The sequence below is a fragment of the Pogona vitticeps genome, chromosome 3, assembly GCF_051106095.1.
Source record: "Pogona vitticeps strain Pit_001003342236 chromosome 3, PviZW2.1, whole genome shotgun sequence".
Classification (NCBI taxonomy): domain Eukaryota; kingdom Metazoa; phylum Chordata; class Lepidosauria; order Squamata; family Agamidae; genus Pogona; species Pogona vitticeps.
Genome location: NC_135785.1, coordinates 115,366,269 through 115,382,745, shown reverse-complemented (window position 1 = coordinate 115,382,745; position 16,477 = coordinate 115,366,269). Strand labels below are relative to the sequence as shown.

Sequence of the window (16,477 nt, the reverse complement as noted above, 5' to 3'; positions counted from 1 at the left end):
GCTTTATTTGAAAAAGAGAAAGAGGCTCTATACGAACCCTCACATATGCAAGTCATCACTTCAGGATGAAGTTTGCAATTTGCATAGGGATGATAGGAAGGGAAGGATCATGGGTTTCCTACTCTGCCCTGCTGCTGACCTTTCTTCAATCTAGACAGATATTCTCAGGATTGCTAACCTCATAAGAACATAAGATGAGCCCTGCTGGATCAGGCCACGGGCCCATCTAGTCCAGCTTCCTGTATCTCACAGTGTCCCCACCAGATGCCTCTGGGAGCACACGAGAAAACTAGATACCTGTCTCCTGGTACCCCTCCCCTGCACCTGGCATTTTGAGGTACCTTCCTTTGAAGCCTGGAGATTATATATCCCCATCATGGTTTGTAACCTGCAATGGACTTTTTCTCCAGGAATCTGTCCAATCCCACTTTTAAATGCATCTAGGCCAGATGCCATCACCACGTCTTGTGGCAAGGAGTTCCACAGACTGAGAACATGCTGGGTAAAGATATACCGGTACTTTCTTTTGTCTGTTGTTACTCTCTCAACACTCAGTTGGAGTGGATTTCCCCTGGTTCTGGTATTGCGTGAGAGGGAAAAGAGATTCCCTCTATCCTCTTTATCCATCCCCTGCACAATTTTATATGACTCAGTTATGTCCAACCTCAGGCACCTTTTCTCTAAACTAAAAAGCCCCAAATGCTGTAGCCTATCATCAGAAGGGAGGTGCCCCAGCCCAGTCATCATTTTAGTTACTCTCTTCTGCACCCTTTCCAGTTCCACTATATCTTTTTTGAGGCACCTCATGTCCTCTCTTCTTTTCATTGCCTTCTTGACCTTGTCTTGCTAAGGTTCTTTTTGGAATGTAGTGAAAATGAACACATACATGTAGAAAAAGACAAAAACTTTATTGAAATTTGGAAAGTCCACCAATGTAACAAAAGTTGAATCCTGTAGTAGGAAAAGAGGAAGGACAAATAAGAGGTTTATTGACTCAAAGAAAGCCATGGCCTTGAGGGCAAGCACAGGACCTTCTGGAGGTCACTCATTTGTGGGGGTCACCGTAAGATGGAAATAATTTCACATTACATAATAACAACAAATCCCCATGGACTTTAAGTAGACATGTATGGGATGGTAGTGTCAGCTGCTTAATTATGCCAGTATAAGCAGACGCTGTGGGCTAAACCGCAGAAGCCTGTGCTGCAGGGTCAGAAGACCAGCAGTCATAAGATCAAATCCACAAAGCTCCCGTCACTTTGTCCCAGCTCCTCGCCAACCTAGCAGTTCGAAAGCATGTAAATGCGAGTAGATAAATAGGTACCACCTCGGTGGGAAGGTAACAGCGTTCAGTGTCTAGTCGTGCTGGCCATGTGACAATGGAAACTGTCTTCAGACAAACGCTGGCTCTATGGCTTGAAAAGGGGATGAGCACCGCCCCCTAGAGTCCGACACAACTGGACTAAAAATGTCAAGGGGAACCTTTATCTTTTACCTAAATTTACAAGACAAATCTCTTGATAATCTGATAGACTGGCCATCAAGAAGGGTATCTGTTTAAGTATTTTTATTATTGTTATTTTATTAGTCTAATTTTTCATGCTCACAATTAACATGAGAATTGTAATTTCTTAGGATCATAGAATGCTTTGCATCCCATTGAAGTATATAAGATAAATGAGATATTAATAGATTAATCACACAGATATTAATTTTATTCAAACACGTTATCTACTGCACTCTAAAGGCGGGGGGAGACAGGAAGACGGAGCCCCACTCTCTGCTGGAGGTTGTCAAGACCACACGTTCCCGGGGTGTGCGTGAAGACCTCTTGCTGAATAAGAGGTAGAAAAAGCGCTTGCCTCAGAAACTACTAATATTGTACAGTTAATTTTCATGGTATTTGCACGGGCAGAGCAATTGTTCAAACTGTTTAAAAACTTCTTTAAAATTCATCACATCTTCCATAAAAACGTACAAAAAAGCGTAACAAATTAGCATTCGAAAAAGGAAAAGGTCCTGTTCTGCCCGATGTTGTGTTTTTTTTTTCCGGTCACATTTGACCGCGGAGATGAAAAAGGGAAGCGTACCCGAATCGTCCCTTCTTCAGAAACAAGAGTACGACTCTCTTATTTTCTATCTCTGCCTCGTCTCATGATGGTCGCGGTGTGCGTGTTGCTTTACGACTCGGGCTCTCGGCTGTCGCAAAAGCGCCCTCATGGCGGCCGCGCCGCCGACGTACCCTCGTTGGGCGCTTTACTTGGCCCAGGGTCAGAAGATCCCGTACAAGCGGCACTGGGTCCGGTGTACTCATCCTCTGGCGCTGGCCGATAAGATTCGGCGCCCTCCCCAGTACTCGCAGGGTAGGTGGGGGGCAGCGGGTTGCGCCAAGGACCGCGGCTCTGAGCACAGGCGCTTTTGGCTCCTGCAGTGTTTTCCTCCCAAGACCCGACAGCGGGCTAGCCTGGGGTACAATATATGAGCAGAAGGGCACCGGCCAACAACGGGTAACCGCTGAGGTCTTGCTGCTTAAGCCTCAGCTAGAGTAGGCCCCTTTGACGCTCTAAGTAGGCGGACTCTCGTTGCAGTTTACTTCAGTAAGTAGCAAGTTACAATTGCAATAAAATCAATGCAGGTTTATGGAGGAAACTGACTGCATAACTTGTAGAAAAGCACTTATTTCCGAAGTGGTGCAGTTAATTATCATGGTATTTTCCTGGGCAGAACCTCATTGAATCGACGGGCCTCCTGTAAAGTGGATTTATTTTAGGGCGAAGTATGCTGTTTATATACCGCCCCATAGTGCTTAAAGTACTTCCTTGGAGGTTTACAATTTAATTTTGCATTGCCCCCCCCTCCCCAGCTGGGTACTCAGTTTATCAACCTGGGAAGGATGGAAGGCCGAGTCAACCTTGAGCCGACTACCTGGGGTTGAATCCTGGGTTGTGAGCAGAGTTTTAGTTGCAGTGTGTGTGTGTGTTTAGTCGTTTAGTCGTGTCCGACTCTTCGTGACCCCATGGACCAGAGCACGCCAGGCCCTCCTGTCTTCTACTGCCTCCCGGAGTTGTGTTAGGTTCATGTTGGTTGCTTCGCAGACACTGTCCAGCCATCTCATCCTCGGTCGTCCCCTTCTCCTCTTGCCATCACACTTTCCCAACATCAGGGTCTTTTCCAGGGAGTCTTTTCTTCTCATGAGATGGCCAAAGTACTGGAGCCTCAGCTTCAGGATCTGTCCTTCCAGTGAGCACTCAGGGTTGATTTCCTTTAGAACTGATAGGTTTGTTCTCCTTGCAGTCCAGGGGATTCTCAAGAGCCTCCTCCAGCACCACAATTCAAAGGCATCAATTCTTTGGCGGTCTGCTTTCTTTATGGTCCAGCTCTCACTTCCATACATCACAACAGGAAAAACCATAGCTTTGACTATTCGGACTTTTGTTGGCAAGGTGATGTCTCTGCTTTTCAAGATGCTGTCCAGATTTGTCATCGCTTTCCTCCCAAGAAGAAGGCGCCTTTTAATTTCAGGGCTGCTGTCTCCATCTGCAGTGATCATGGAGCCCAGGAAGATAAAATTTGACACTGCCTCCATATCTTCCCCTTCTATTTCCCAGGAGGTGATGGGACCAGTGGCCATGATCTTAGTTTTTTTGATGTTGAGTTTCAGACCGTTTTTTGCACTCTCCTCTTTCACTCTCATTACAAGGTTCTTTAATTCCTCCTCACTTTCTGCCATCAGAGTGGTATCATCTGCATATCGGAGGTTGTTGATATTTCTTCCGGCAATCTTAATTCCGGCTTGGGTTTCTTCCAGTCCAGCCTTTCGCATGATGTATTCTGCATATAAGTTAAATAAGCTGGGGGACAATATACAGCCTTGCCGTACTCCTTTCCCAATTTTGAACCACTCAGTTGTTCCATGACCAGTTCTAACTGTTGCTTCCTGTCCCACATATAGGTTTCTCAGGAGACAGATAAAGTGGTCAGGCACTCCCATTTCTTTAAGAACTTGCCATAGTTTGCTGTGGTCCACACAGTCAAAGGCTTTCGCATAGTCAATGAAGCAGAAGTAGATATTTTTCTGGAACTCTCTGGCTTTCTCCATAATCCAGCGCAAGTTAGCAATTTGGTCTCGAGTTCCTCTGCCTCTTCGGAGAGGCAGGTTAACCACTTCGCCAGGAGACTCCTACCATCCATTTAAAAAAAAAAAAAGTTTAAATTGTGGCAGCACCTGCCCTTAGTCTTTTTTACTAGAACTGCCACAGATTGAACCTGCATGTGTAGGGTTTATTAATAAGCACAGTATGCATATGTTTAGAGAGAAAATTTGCAAATAGTGAGACCAACAGGTTATGAAACTTAAGAGGCAACATCTTGCTTTATATATTATGTATTTATTGCTTCTTTAAAATATAAATGTATTTGTTAACTGAGTGCAACACTCAGTGTATCTCACAAAGTGGGTGTTAACCCGTGAATATGTTTGCACCAAATAAATCTGACAATGTTGAATGCTCATGTTTTTCCTACAACATTCTAGTTTGCCTACTGCTTCCCTAATTGGTTGGATACAGCATACAGTAATTGCCTTTGGGGGGGGGGAGGCAGGGATGTGGCTTGTTGGCCAGTTATATATGTGTCTCATGGTCAGTCTGCAGACTATCCATTTGCATCTCTCCATTTTGTTCTGTCATGTTAAATTATGGTCAGGTTGGTAACCATGCTACCTACTTACTTACTTAAACTATTTCTACCCTGCCTTTCATCTAAAAAAGGATCCAAGACAGCTTGTTTCATTAAAAACATAATATTAAAAGCTAATTAAATATTTTAAGAATTAAATAAACATTATTTAATGTTAGTGAAAAACATTAATAAAACAGATTTAAGAGTTAAAAATACAAACTATTCCATTTAAAAATCACTCTTTGTGATTACATTGCAGTAAATACATAGTGATTTACAAGTAGCCACTAACTAGAGTCTTGAAACTGCTTAAAATTGTTTCACTCCAGTGGGAAACGTTATGCAGCCATGTTCCATGTGTTGCACTGTTTTCCCACCTGAGTAACAGAGATGGCAAATAAGAAATGCATTGCTGTTTTGTAAGTATATTAGTGTCACATATAACAATTTAAAGATTAAACCCTCACAGTTTTAGAGGATATAAGAGAGAGCCATGTGATCTAGTCTTGCCATCTCTCATGACCACATATTCACACAAGCAGAAGCTCTGCATGTTTATTGATCTATCTGCATGAAGTTCATCCATTCAGTAGAAGATTCTTATAGACTCAGAGTAGTGTCTTATTGATTTGAGAAGACCTATACAGTATAAACAGGCCGACTGAACATGGCTCTTAATCATGGGTGTCAGCCTTATCCCTTCAATACATAACTAGTGTGCTTTTGAATTCCTTCAAATGCTATTAGAAACCTAGTAGTGCAACTAGTTGGCTATTTTGAAGTGATAATGGACTAAATTAGATTGCCTAAAGTTTTCCTGTAAAACAAGTGATTGTCATGAATACCATCTCTTGTACATACATGTCTTAATGGTTGCTGTGTGCATGCATTGATTGGCTGAGAACTGTGTTCCTCTGAGCTTTCAGAATACTGTATAGCTGTCAGATTGCAAATATTTTCTTTTATAGTGGTATTCTATATTTTATTTCTCTCTCCCCTCCTTTTTTTTGAAGACTTCAGTGTTTTAAATATGGTTGATTATTTTAAGATATCATTTGGTAGTAGGTATCCTGAAAGTGCAGAGTGTCACATTTAATAAATAATTGTATTGCTAGCGATCTATTTTTTAATGAACAAATACTGATAACTATGTTTTTAACAGTAAAATCCTATGCATAAAAGTTTTGTTTTGTGATTACCTTTCATTTAGGCAAATAGAGATTGATCAGTTGACTGGAGTTCCACTGAGTGCAGTGGGGCTTACTCCCAGATAACTGTGCATGCAATTGCACCCAAATTGTTTGCTGACAGTTATATTATGCTTACACATAAACATTGCATTCATCTGCAATATATATTGACCACATGCCATTAACTGAAACTAGATCCAAGTTTGCAATAATACTTCCATTGCAGCCTCCATTGTTTAAAACAGACATGTGTATATACATGCACAAGTATGAAAACAGATAAAATGTGAATGTTTGAATAATTTTGCTTGTACAGGGCTCTTGGGGACAGCAAATCATGTCTGTGGCCAAAAGCCAGAGGGAGTGAATTTCACAACTGGAACACTATAAAACATGGCAATCGTTCTCTCCCTATTCATAAAACACCAGCAATAGAAAAAGTCGTAGGTTGAATGTTCTCTCTAGCTAGTAGTAGTAAACAAGTCTCAGAACACCTTCCTGTCCTATTTTCTTTTTATGCCCCTCCCTATTTCACTTAACAGTTATGTGATTGATTCATACCTATTAAACTAACTACAGATTCCTGTTTTTTTACAGAACCAGAATGTCTCACAGAGATGTCATTAATGATGGCCTGTTGGAAGCAGAATGAGTTCAGTGACATAGCTTGTGCTGAGGAGATCCAGACATTCTTACGCTGCTCATCAGAGTCAGAGGTAATTTCGACTTAAGTCACCTTCTTGTACAGCTCCCATGGACCCAAATCTAGCCCCTAGACCCTGAATGTTTTGAAACATTCTATCTCATAAAGTCCTCTTTTGCCCTTTATAGGTCCTGGGATGCAATCCTGCCATGTTTTGAGTGTCATTTGGAGACCTCCTCATCACGTATATATACACGTATATGTATACATATATGTATATGTGGCCACTAGAGAATCCAAATGTGCTTTCCAGTAGGAAGGATATTTTGCGAAAAAAATTGGGAGTTGTGGGAGCAACTGCAGGGACACTCCTCCACAGTCAGAGAATGGGCATGTGTAGCCTCTGGGCCTTTACACATTGCCCATCTCTGCTTTCAGCTGTTAGAAAATAGTTTTCATAATTGAATAATGTGATGCCAGTAAAAGTCACCATTCATCGTTATATAGTGTTTTTTAGAACACAGGAGTGAGTCTTCATATCTTACTGCACTGTAACTGCTGTCCTCATGATAGCAGTTGTCGTTTAGTTGTTAAGTCGTGTCCGACTCTTCGTGACCTCATGGACCAGAGCATGTCAGGCCCTCCAATCTTCCAATACCTCCCGGAGTTGGGTCAAGTTCATGTTGGTAGCTTCGGTGACACTGTCCAACCATCTCGACCTCTAACGTCCCCTTCTCCTCTTGCCTTCACACTTTCCCAACATCAGGGTCTTTTCCAGGGAGTCTTCATTTCTCATGAGATGGCGAAAGTATTGGTGCCTCAGCTTCAGGATCTGTCTTTCCAGTGAGCACTCAGGGTTGGTTCCCTTCAAAATGGATAGGTTTGTTCTCTTTGCAGTTCAGGGGACTCTCAAGAGTCTCTTCCAGCACCACAATTCAAAAGCATCAATTTTTCAGCTGTTGGCCTTCTTTATGGTCCAGCTCTCACTTCCATACATCGCTACTGGAAAAACCATAGCTTTGACTATGCAGACCTTTGTCGGCACGGTGATGTCTCTGCTTTTTTTCATCGCTTTCTTCCCAAGAAGCAGGCGTCTTTTAATTTCGTGACTGCTGTTACCATCTGCAGTGATCATGGGGCCCAAAGAAAGTAAAATCTGTCACTGCCTCCATATCTTCCCCTTCTATTTGCCAGGAGGTGGTGGGACCAGTGGCCATGATCTTAGTTTGTTTGATGTTGAGCTTCAGACCATTTTTTGTGCTCTCCTCTTTCACCCTCATTACAAGCTTCTTTAGTTCCTCCTCACTTACTGTCATCAGAGTGGTATCATCTGCATATCAGAAGTTGTTGATATTTCTTCCGGCAATCTTAATTCCGGCTTGGGATTCCTCCAGTCCAGCCTTCCGCATGATGTATTCTGGATATAAGTTAAATAAGCCGGGGGACAGTATACAGCCTTGTCGTATTCCTTTCCCAATTTTGAACCAATCACTGTTTCCATATCCAGTTCTAACCGTTGCTTCTTGTCCCACATATAGGTTTCTCAGGAGATAAGGTGGTCAGGCACTCCCATTTCTTTAAGAACTTGTCATAGGTTGTTATGGATGGTCCACACAGTCAAAGGCTTTTGTATAGTCAATGAAGCAAAGTAGATGTTTTTCTGGAACTTTCTGGCTTTCTCCATAATCCAGTGCATGTTAGCAGTTTGGTCTCTAATTCCTCTGCCCCTTCGAAATCCAGCTTGTACTTGTGGGAGTTCTTGGACCAAATACTGCTGAAGCCTACCTTTGGAGGATTTTCAGCATAACCTTGCTAGCATGTAAAATGAGTGTAATTGTACGGTAGTTGGAGCATTCTTTGGCACTGCCCTTCTTTGGGATTGGGATGTAGACTGATCTTTTCCAATCCTCTGTCCACTGCAGAGTTTTCCAAACTTGCTGGCATATTGAGTGTAGCACCTTAACAGCATCATCTTTTAAATAGTTCAACTAGAGTGCCGTCACCTCCACTGGCCTTGTTGTTAGCCATGCTTTCTAAGGCCCACTTGACTTCACTCTCCAGGATGTCTGGCTCAAGGTCAGCAACCACACTATCTGGGATGTCCGGGACATCCAGATCTTTCTGGTGTAATTCCTCTGTATATTCTTGCCACCTCTTCTTGATGTCTTCTGCTTCTGTGAGGTCCCTACCTTTTTTGTCCTTTATCATGTCCATCTTTGCACAAAGGTTTCCTTTAATATCTCCAATTTTCTTGAAGTGATCTCTAGTTTTTCCCTTTCAATTCTTTTCCTCTATATCTTTGCACTGTTCATTTCAGAAGGCTCCTTTGTCTCTCCTTGCTCTCCAGCTTACCAAGATTCATAGATCTTACATTCCAGGTTCCTATGCAGTATTTTTCTTTGCAGCATTGGACTTTCCTTTCACTTCCAGGCACGTCCACAGCTGAGCGTCCTTTCGGCTTTGGCCCAACCACTTCCTTAGCTCTGGAGCTACTTGCCCTTGTCCTCCGCTCTTCCTCAGTAGCATGTTGGACGCCTTCCGACCTGAGGGGCTCATCTTCCAGCGTCATATCTTTTAGCCTTTTGTTTCTGTTCATGGGGTTTTCTTGGCAAAGATACTGGAGTGGCTTGCCAGTTCCTGCTCCAGGTGGATCGCATTTAGTCAGAACTCTCCACTATGACCTGTCCGTCTTGGGTGTCCCTGCACGGCATAGCCCATAGCTTCTCTGAGTTACTCAAGCTCCTTCGCCATGACAAGGCAGCAATCAGTGAAGGGTCATGATAGCAGTAGTACATGATAAATAGTGATCACATGCCATTTGCCCAGATTACATATTATTTAAAAAACAACAGAGTCCTATGGCACATTTAAGGTTATCATGTTTATTTGGCATGCTCTTTCATGGACTATATCCCGTATTTTCAGAGGTATTGATTGTGGCCTTAGTAAACAGGTAGTGGAGATGATGAAAGGTGGATGTAGTAGAAATGCAATTTGATGGTCAATCAATGGTCATAAAGAGTTATTGACAATCCCTGGGGACATACATTGTTTTATTAACTCTCTGTAAATAGTTATTGTAATCCACATTTAACCCAAGTTCCTATACCTGAACAGAGCTACCACAGACAGATTTGTGTTGCTGGCTGGTTTCCAGTCTCATTTAAACACCTGCATTGCATTTTGGAAGCTTTTGTATAGCTGTGTGTTCAAATGGAGGGGAACTCTAGACTGCAGTAATGCCTTCCAAAGGGGATTGTGACCTAATGCATATAATCTAATTAGGGTAGGGGTCACAACATTTACTCTCTAATACATAGTTACATACCGTGGGGAAGGGAACAGAAAATTGTCTTCCAAATTTCCCAGGAGTGGTATTTGTAAGGGTGAGGAAGAGTGCATGCAAGCAAGAAAGGTTCACATCAGTGAGTTTGTTTTGCAAAATTGAGGGAATGTTTCTCTTTGAAAAGAAAAGGTTCCATTAGGGCTGATGCAGATTTTGCATTAAAAATCTCTGCACCATCAGATTTAATCTGCAAAGTAAATAATTTCCAAGGATAAGCTTGTGTAAGCAAAGGATCTTAAGCATCCAGGAGGAAATTGATCACTCAGCAAAGTAAGACATACTTATAATCATAGGTTACTGGAATGCAAAAGTAGGGAACAAAGCTGTCGTGAACCTCGTGTCCCTTGTTTATTATTCCTTCACAAAGGCCCACAGGCGCGTTTCCCTTTATGCTGCCACCAGTGGATTATCTGAATCCACAATACCATTAACGTATAACTGGACACTTGTCTTGTGAACAAACAAAACTTATTTACTGAAGTGAAACAGTATTTCAGACAGTATTAGAAATCTTTGAGTTAATCAAAGTTAATCGGCCTTAGCTTACCAGTTCCCTCATTACTTTGTTTCTCTTTGTTTTACAGTTTCATAAAGACATCACCAACCTATCTCTTTCTAGCCAGTTCTTTTTATCTCCTCATCAGTTCCCTAACTCATCCCTATCTGACTGCTCCTCCTTCAGCCAAACCTCATATATCAATTGACTCCTGCTCTCTTGTAGGCTCATGCAAATAAGCTATTGAGTGTGAATGGCAGGAGTGATAGGGCCAATCACCACAAAAGCACAACCAAATTTTGCTGGAAATTTTGTCCTATAGAAGAAGTGAAGCAGCAGAATGACTCATGGAGTTCTGCGAAGCCAACAATCTGTTTATTGCAAATATCTGCTTCAAACAACTGATTGAACAGCTGTGCATATGGACATCACCAGATGGTCAATACAGAAATCAAATAGGCTATGTAAATAGAAGCAGGTAATAGACAAGCTTTATTCTGTCAATCAGAACAAGACCAGGAGCAGATTGTGGTACTGATCATGAACTGTTAATATCCAACATCAGAGTAAAGCAAAAAAAAAAAAAAAGATTTTCTGGAAAACACAGTATTGGTGGGGAAGGTTGAAGACAACAAGAAAAGAGAAAGACTAAATATGAGACGGACTGATTCCGTGAATGAAGCTGCAGGCTTGAGTTTGGGGGAACTGAGCAGGACTGTTGAGGACAGGACATGTTGATGATTGCTCGTTCATAGGTCACTGTAAGTCAGAGGCAACTTGACGGCACATAACAACAAATTTGTAGGACTTTGTTTGGAGCTCAGATAGTTAATGCACATGTTATTTTAACATAATTGAAATAATAATTATGTCTTGGTAAGTTGATTCTGATTAACAACGACCCTCCCAGAGTTTTCTAAGTACTGTATAAAATGGTTTACCAGCCCATTCTTCTCTTCTGGATCCATGCAGCTTTCTCTAGGCTGCACAGGTGGCAGAGCACGGTAGCCCCAGGAGCTCCACACGTTCCAGTTGATCCTGGCTGGACCTTCTTGTGGGGTGGCACAGTAGGGATTCAGACTCACAGCCCCAGCAATATTTTTGTAATTAGTTCAAGTTTATTCCTCTATGAAATAATTTAATTACTGTAAATAATTACAGTACTTATAGCTACCAGTGCCCCAACATTTAAATACACATGAACAGTATTCAAGGAATTGAATAGTTCTGCTTAGACTTTATCAAGGAACCCTAGAAAGATAGACCAAATAGTTTATAAGCTTTCCTTAAAATCAAATAAAGTACATAATACAAATTCAAAGCCCAAGTCAGTAACACTGAATATTAGTAAAATTACATTAAAGAGCAAGGAGTTTAAAATTACATTAAAAATACAAGGAGTAAAATTACATTAAAGAACAGGGAGCTGAATGGCTTTTTCTGTTGCCCATGGAAAAGGAGAGTCTCCATCCATACAAGAGCACTTTTTTCCCCCTTTGCCGATACTTGGCTACAATCAGATAATAGTGTACTAGTGTCCCAGGCTTGTTGAAGACCTCTGGTGGGAAGGGTTAAGTTTGGTTTCCTACTTATATTTACTCCTCATTCTTGTTGCATAAAATTGACTATTCAGAATATCTCTCATGTGATTGAGTCATAAATTATGGCTATGAAAATATGTGGGAAAAGAAACATCTTTGAAACAGCAAGAAATTGTCTGAATGGTGGATCATACAATATATATTTTATCCTTGCTACTGTTTTCCTGAAGGTGCCATGATGACCTACCACTTTAGCTGCATCAAAAAAACATTGTTTATATATAGTACACACACTTCCCAGTTCTGCTTCTACATCTTCTGTTTTGTCTGTTACACCTATTCTGAGAAAAATATGATCCTCTCTCCTTGTGTGGAAGAAACATATCACCGGAAACTGACTAGACACAAAATGTAACCAAGTATTTTTAAATGATGTCTGAGGCATATGCTGTCCTTCTGTTTCTGGGAATAGGTAGTAAAAGTCCACCCCCTCTGACTTTGCCATTGCAATGATAATTCTGGTTATTTTTAACTTTTAAAATAATGAGCAGTTGCTGCCTTTGACTATAGCAACTCAGTTTCCATAGCTGTCTCTTTGTTTAGAAGTTGATGACTGTAGCATTCAAAATATTGCTGGTATTTGCACATCTTCTTAACTAATGTAGAAAATTATTTCTGTTTCTTTCAGGCCAGGCGCAAGGAGAGAATGAAAAGAGAAGCTATGGGCCAGACAGGCCATTTTAATTTACAAGAAGTCAATCAAATACTAAAGGAATTTCCCAATATTAAAAAGTTCAGTTAAAGAAGTTCGCTTTCCCACATGCGTGGCTATCAGAAGCTGAGATTGGGCCAATATTTAAACATACTCCTTACTACTTTGTTTTTGAAGCTGAAGAAGAATGTTCTACTACAATTTATAGGGGTTTATGACTAAAAACCCATCTGTTCGGTAAAGTGAAAATCTTAAGTACACTCTGTTATGAAGCTCCTTTGAGCTGAAGAATGATTGTGTGAAATGTTGCTCTGTGAGTTGCATTTGTAATCAACTGTAAAATAAAGTCTCCCGGAGTAACCTACAGCATTTGTGTCTAGTGCTAAGGCATATAAAGTGCATTGGGATGTTCCAACGTATTTAGAGGGCAAACCATTGAACTGAAAGTGTTTAAACAACAGCTTTGGCCTGCCTGCTATTTATATGAAAAGGAGTGTTGTGTGGTCTTCTTCCTCATTGTAGAAAGCAGTCAGTACTTGAATGCAGGTCAAACATTCATAATGTGACATAATATAGGCACCTTTTCTTGAACAATCTCTTTTGGGCAATAAAAGAAAAGAAAATTGTTTGCCACATCACACAGAGATGCCACTCTAAAGGCACAATCCATTGTTTCTAGGAGAGACTTCAAGAAGCCACAGAACTTTTCAGTTCTCTGAGGGCAGAGGAAGAGAGAAGTCTGTCCTACGAGAGAGAAATATTTCTTCATATGTTTCTTGACAGCAGCTGTGGAAAGATGTATGACCAGTGGCTTGTTGCAATTGCAACATCAGAAAGGGTAAAAAGGGAGGCAAGCCAAAGGCAGGTTAGGGGAGAGTGTAGATCTGCATGGGTTTCTCTTATTTAGAACAATGGGAGGGATGTTCAGAAACAAATGACCATAAAAGGTAAAGGAAAACAAGAAAAAAGTGAGGCTTGTATCCTCATGTGTCTGACAACTCTAATTTTTTTTGCCTTGCACCTGGTTAATCAGCTGTTGCCCTTCCAAGGAACTTAGCAGATTTTTTGTCTTTCTGAGGCAGAAATCTGGAGGTTATTGAATGCCTAAGTACCCATGAGCTCTAACAACTTTGAGGTAAAAGCTAGGCAAGAGGCTGCTCTCAATCACATGGTCACATGGCTGAGATAAGTGATCTGTACAAGACAGGAGTCACACTATTGAGATGTTACAGTTCCTGTTTATTTTCAAAACGCTTCTTCCCTGAAGATGAGTTCAGACTTCACCCAAACCCTAACAGAATCTCTTCTGAGCTGTTTCCATGGCTAATAAAAAGAACACAGAGCTTCTGCCCTCATATTGATATGGACCTGATGCACAAATATAGATTTTTTAATAGCAGCGGTCTCCAAACTATGGCCCATGGGCCACATCCGGCCCACCTTGCCATTTTACCTGGTTTGTTCCTTTCCGCCTATGGGTGGCCAGGTGAGCATCCATTCATTGGGGTGGGAAGGTGGGTGTGTTCTGTGGGCAGGCGGTACATGTGTGCAGCTACATGTACATGCGCACAAATTCCCATTCCTTTGGCTCTCAAAAATTATGAAAATATCCAGTGTAGCCCTCACGATCAAAAGTTTGGAAACCTCTGTTCTATATGGATGTGCAAAAATATTTCTTTGTTTGTTGAGCACTTGCATAACAACACAATATGCTATTAAAAGTAATAGTTTGTATCATATTATGTCAGGAAACTTAAATCTCTTAGATTCACCAACCAGGCCCCCGAAACACAAGAAAAACAGCATTGTTTCAGCAGGTGTGCCCAAACCTTTATTTTTGTAGTGTATGAGCAGTCTATAGAGCCTGTGTCCTGAGTACACTCCTGTACTGCAATGAGTCCTGGACCCTTTGTGCACGGGAGGAGAGGAAGCTGAACATGTTCCATATGTGTTGCCTCTAACACATTTTTGGTATCACCTGGCAGGCCAATGTGCCAAATAGAGTAGTCCTAGAACGAGCTGGAATTTTTAGTATGTATACATTACTGAAACATCAATGTCTACGTACATTGGCTTGGGCATGTTGTGAGAACAGCTGATGGTTGGATTCCAAAAGATCTCCTGTATAGAGAATTAGTGCAGGGAAATTGCCCCAGAGAGTGACCACAGCTGCGATACAAGGATATTTGCAAGCGGGATCTGAAGGCCTCAGGAATGGATCTTAACAGATGGGAAACCTTGGTGCATCATGGCCTCTCTCATTTTGAAGAGACACTTGTCCAGCAGGCCGAGGCAAATAGGCAATCCCAAAACTAGCAAAATTAGGGAAATGGACAGGGGAGAAATTTTACTTGTCTTCAGTGTGGAAGGGATTGTCACTCTCGAATTTGCCGCCTTAGCCACACTAGACACTGTTCCAAGTCCTCTATTCAGAGCATGTTACCATAGTCTCTCGAGACTGAAGGATATCTAACCTAATCTAATGAGCAGATTTAAACAAAGAAACGAATGTCAGATAAATTACATTCTGTAAAGGAATGAACAAAAAAACAAAAAAAACAAAACCAAGATCCCCATATTTCTGTTAGCTCTCCCAAGGGAGCATATAAGTAAGTGATCACCCAAATACCTAAGTTCTCTTCTTCCTTTTCTTCACAAGGGCCTACAAAATTTATTTCTGTTCCAATTCTTCCCCCTTTCCTCCCTGCATCACTTCCGACAGCACACAGTCAAGACAGCTCTCTGCTAATTACATGTTTGCAATTCGTTGGCCAGACATTGCAGTAGGAAACACCCAAGAGAGACCACTCCTTCCCATTCCCGGAAGTTAATTCATTACTTAATATTCCTGCATGAAATTCAGTAACAGCGGCTGCATAAGCACAATGACAGAACAAGGTGGAGTACTACTAAGAATCAAGAAATCGGAAGCATTTGTCAATCTGCACATGTATAGACAAAGTTTGGCATCCGTTCAGACAAAAAGGTCACTGGTTTTCTGAAAGGAAATATATATTCCTGTTGTAAGATAATTTCAATTTATGTATATATATATATTTTTAATGTCCGTTTAGTTAATGGTAGAGAGAAGAGGCAGGGATTTCATTATTCTTGTCATTTTAATTTGCTGGCCATGTTTTCTTCAGCAGTGGGGTTTCAATGTCATAGATTTTTGACAGAAAATAGCAGAACCCAACCTGATGCTATTATCATCTACACAAAGTGCATATATGTCTGAGGCTGGATATGGTACTTTGTGCATCCAGGAAAATGTAGTCCGCAGAAGCTGGTGCTAAAATAAGTCTGTCAGTCTTCAAAATGCAACAAACCTTTTTCTGTTTTTTAGTTATGCTGGAAACAGAGAACCGGCACATCCACTAGTGGCAGAATTCCAAATGAGAGACTGGGTCTCAGGATGTAAACAAGATGTGATAAACTTTATTCTTGTTTTAAAAGCTTGACGCATTTCAGCGAATGGTCTTCTTCAGGAGCTTAAACTTAAAAATAGAAATAAATTAGTCTAAACAGCAAGCAACAGACAACTACAAATAATGTAGTATTAGTGAATATGTATGCAATATGATCCTCTAATATGGATTAAAGGCAACATTTTTGATACATACCAAGTGATTGATTGGCAGCTGTGTCAAAGACAGTTAGACCATCAGCAAGACAGCGGAGGGAGTGCGAAAGTAAGAACAAGAAATCTCTTCATGAAGCCCCAAAGGGGCTTCATATCCAGCTGTATACTGTATAAATGCATACAGTACTCCTCCTCCAGAATTTGTTCTTGTGATTATCAATCAGAACTGAGACAGACAAAATGACCTGACGTTTTAAAAGCTTGCTGTCTATAGACTAATTTATTT

The 16,477-nt window shown here is 41.2% G+C and overlaps 1 protein-coding gene across 1 annotated transcript; it reads left to right on the top strand.

The window, feature by feature from the left end:
* The first annotated feature begins 2,166 nt into the window (after positions 1-2,166).
* Positions 2,167-12,974, top strand: CHCHD1 (coiled-coil-helix-coiled-coil-helix domain containing 1). The gene is made up of 3 exons (XM_020791156.3): positions 2,167-2,363; positions 6,468-6,586; positions 12,585-12,974. Exons 1-3 carry the CDS (start codon positions 2,219-2,221, stop codon positions 12,696-12,698), a joined length of 378 nt encoding a protein of 125 aa, XP_020646815.3. The 5' UTR covers positions 2,167-2,218; the 3' UTR covers positions 12,699-12,974.
* The last annotated feature ends 3,503 nt before the right edge of the window (positions 12,975-16,477 follow it).

Excerpts from the sequence above, each read along its gene's own strand:
- CHCHD1 (XM_020791156.3), top strand. The coding sequence starts at position 2,219 with ATGGCGGCCGCGCCGCCGACGTACCCTCGTTGGGCGCTTTACTTGGCC. Across the intron at positions 2,364-6,467 it reads CCCTCCCCAGTACTCGCAGG|AACCAGAATGTCTCACAGAG; the intron begins GTAGGTGGGGGG and ends GTTTTTTTACAG. Across the intron at positions 6,587-12,584 it reads GCTGCTCATCAGAGTCAGAG|GCCAGGCGCAAGGAGAGAAT; the intron begins GTAATTTCGACT and ends TGTTTCTTTCAG.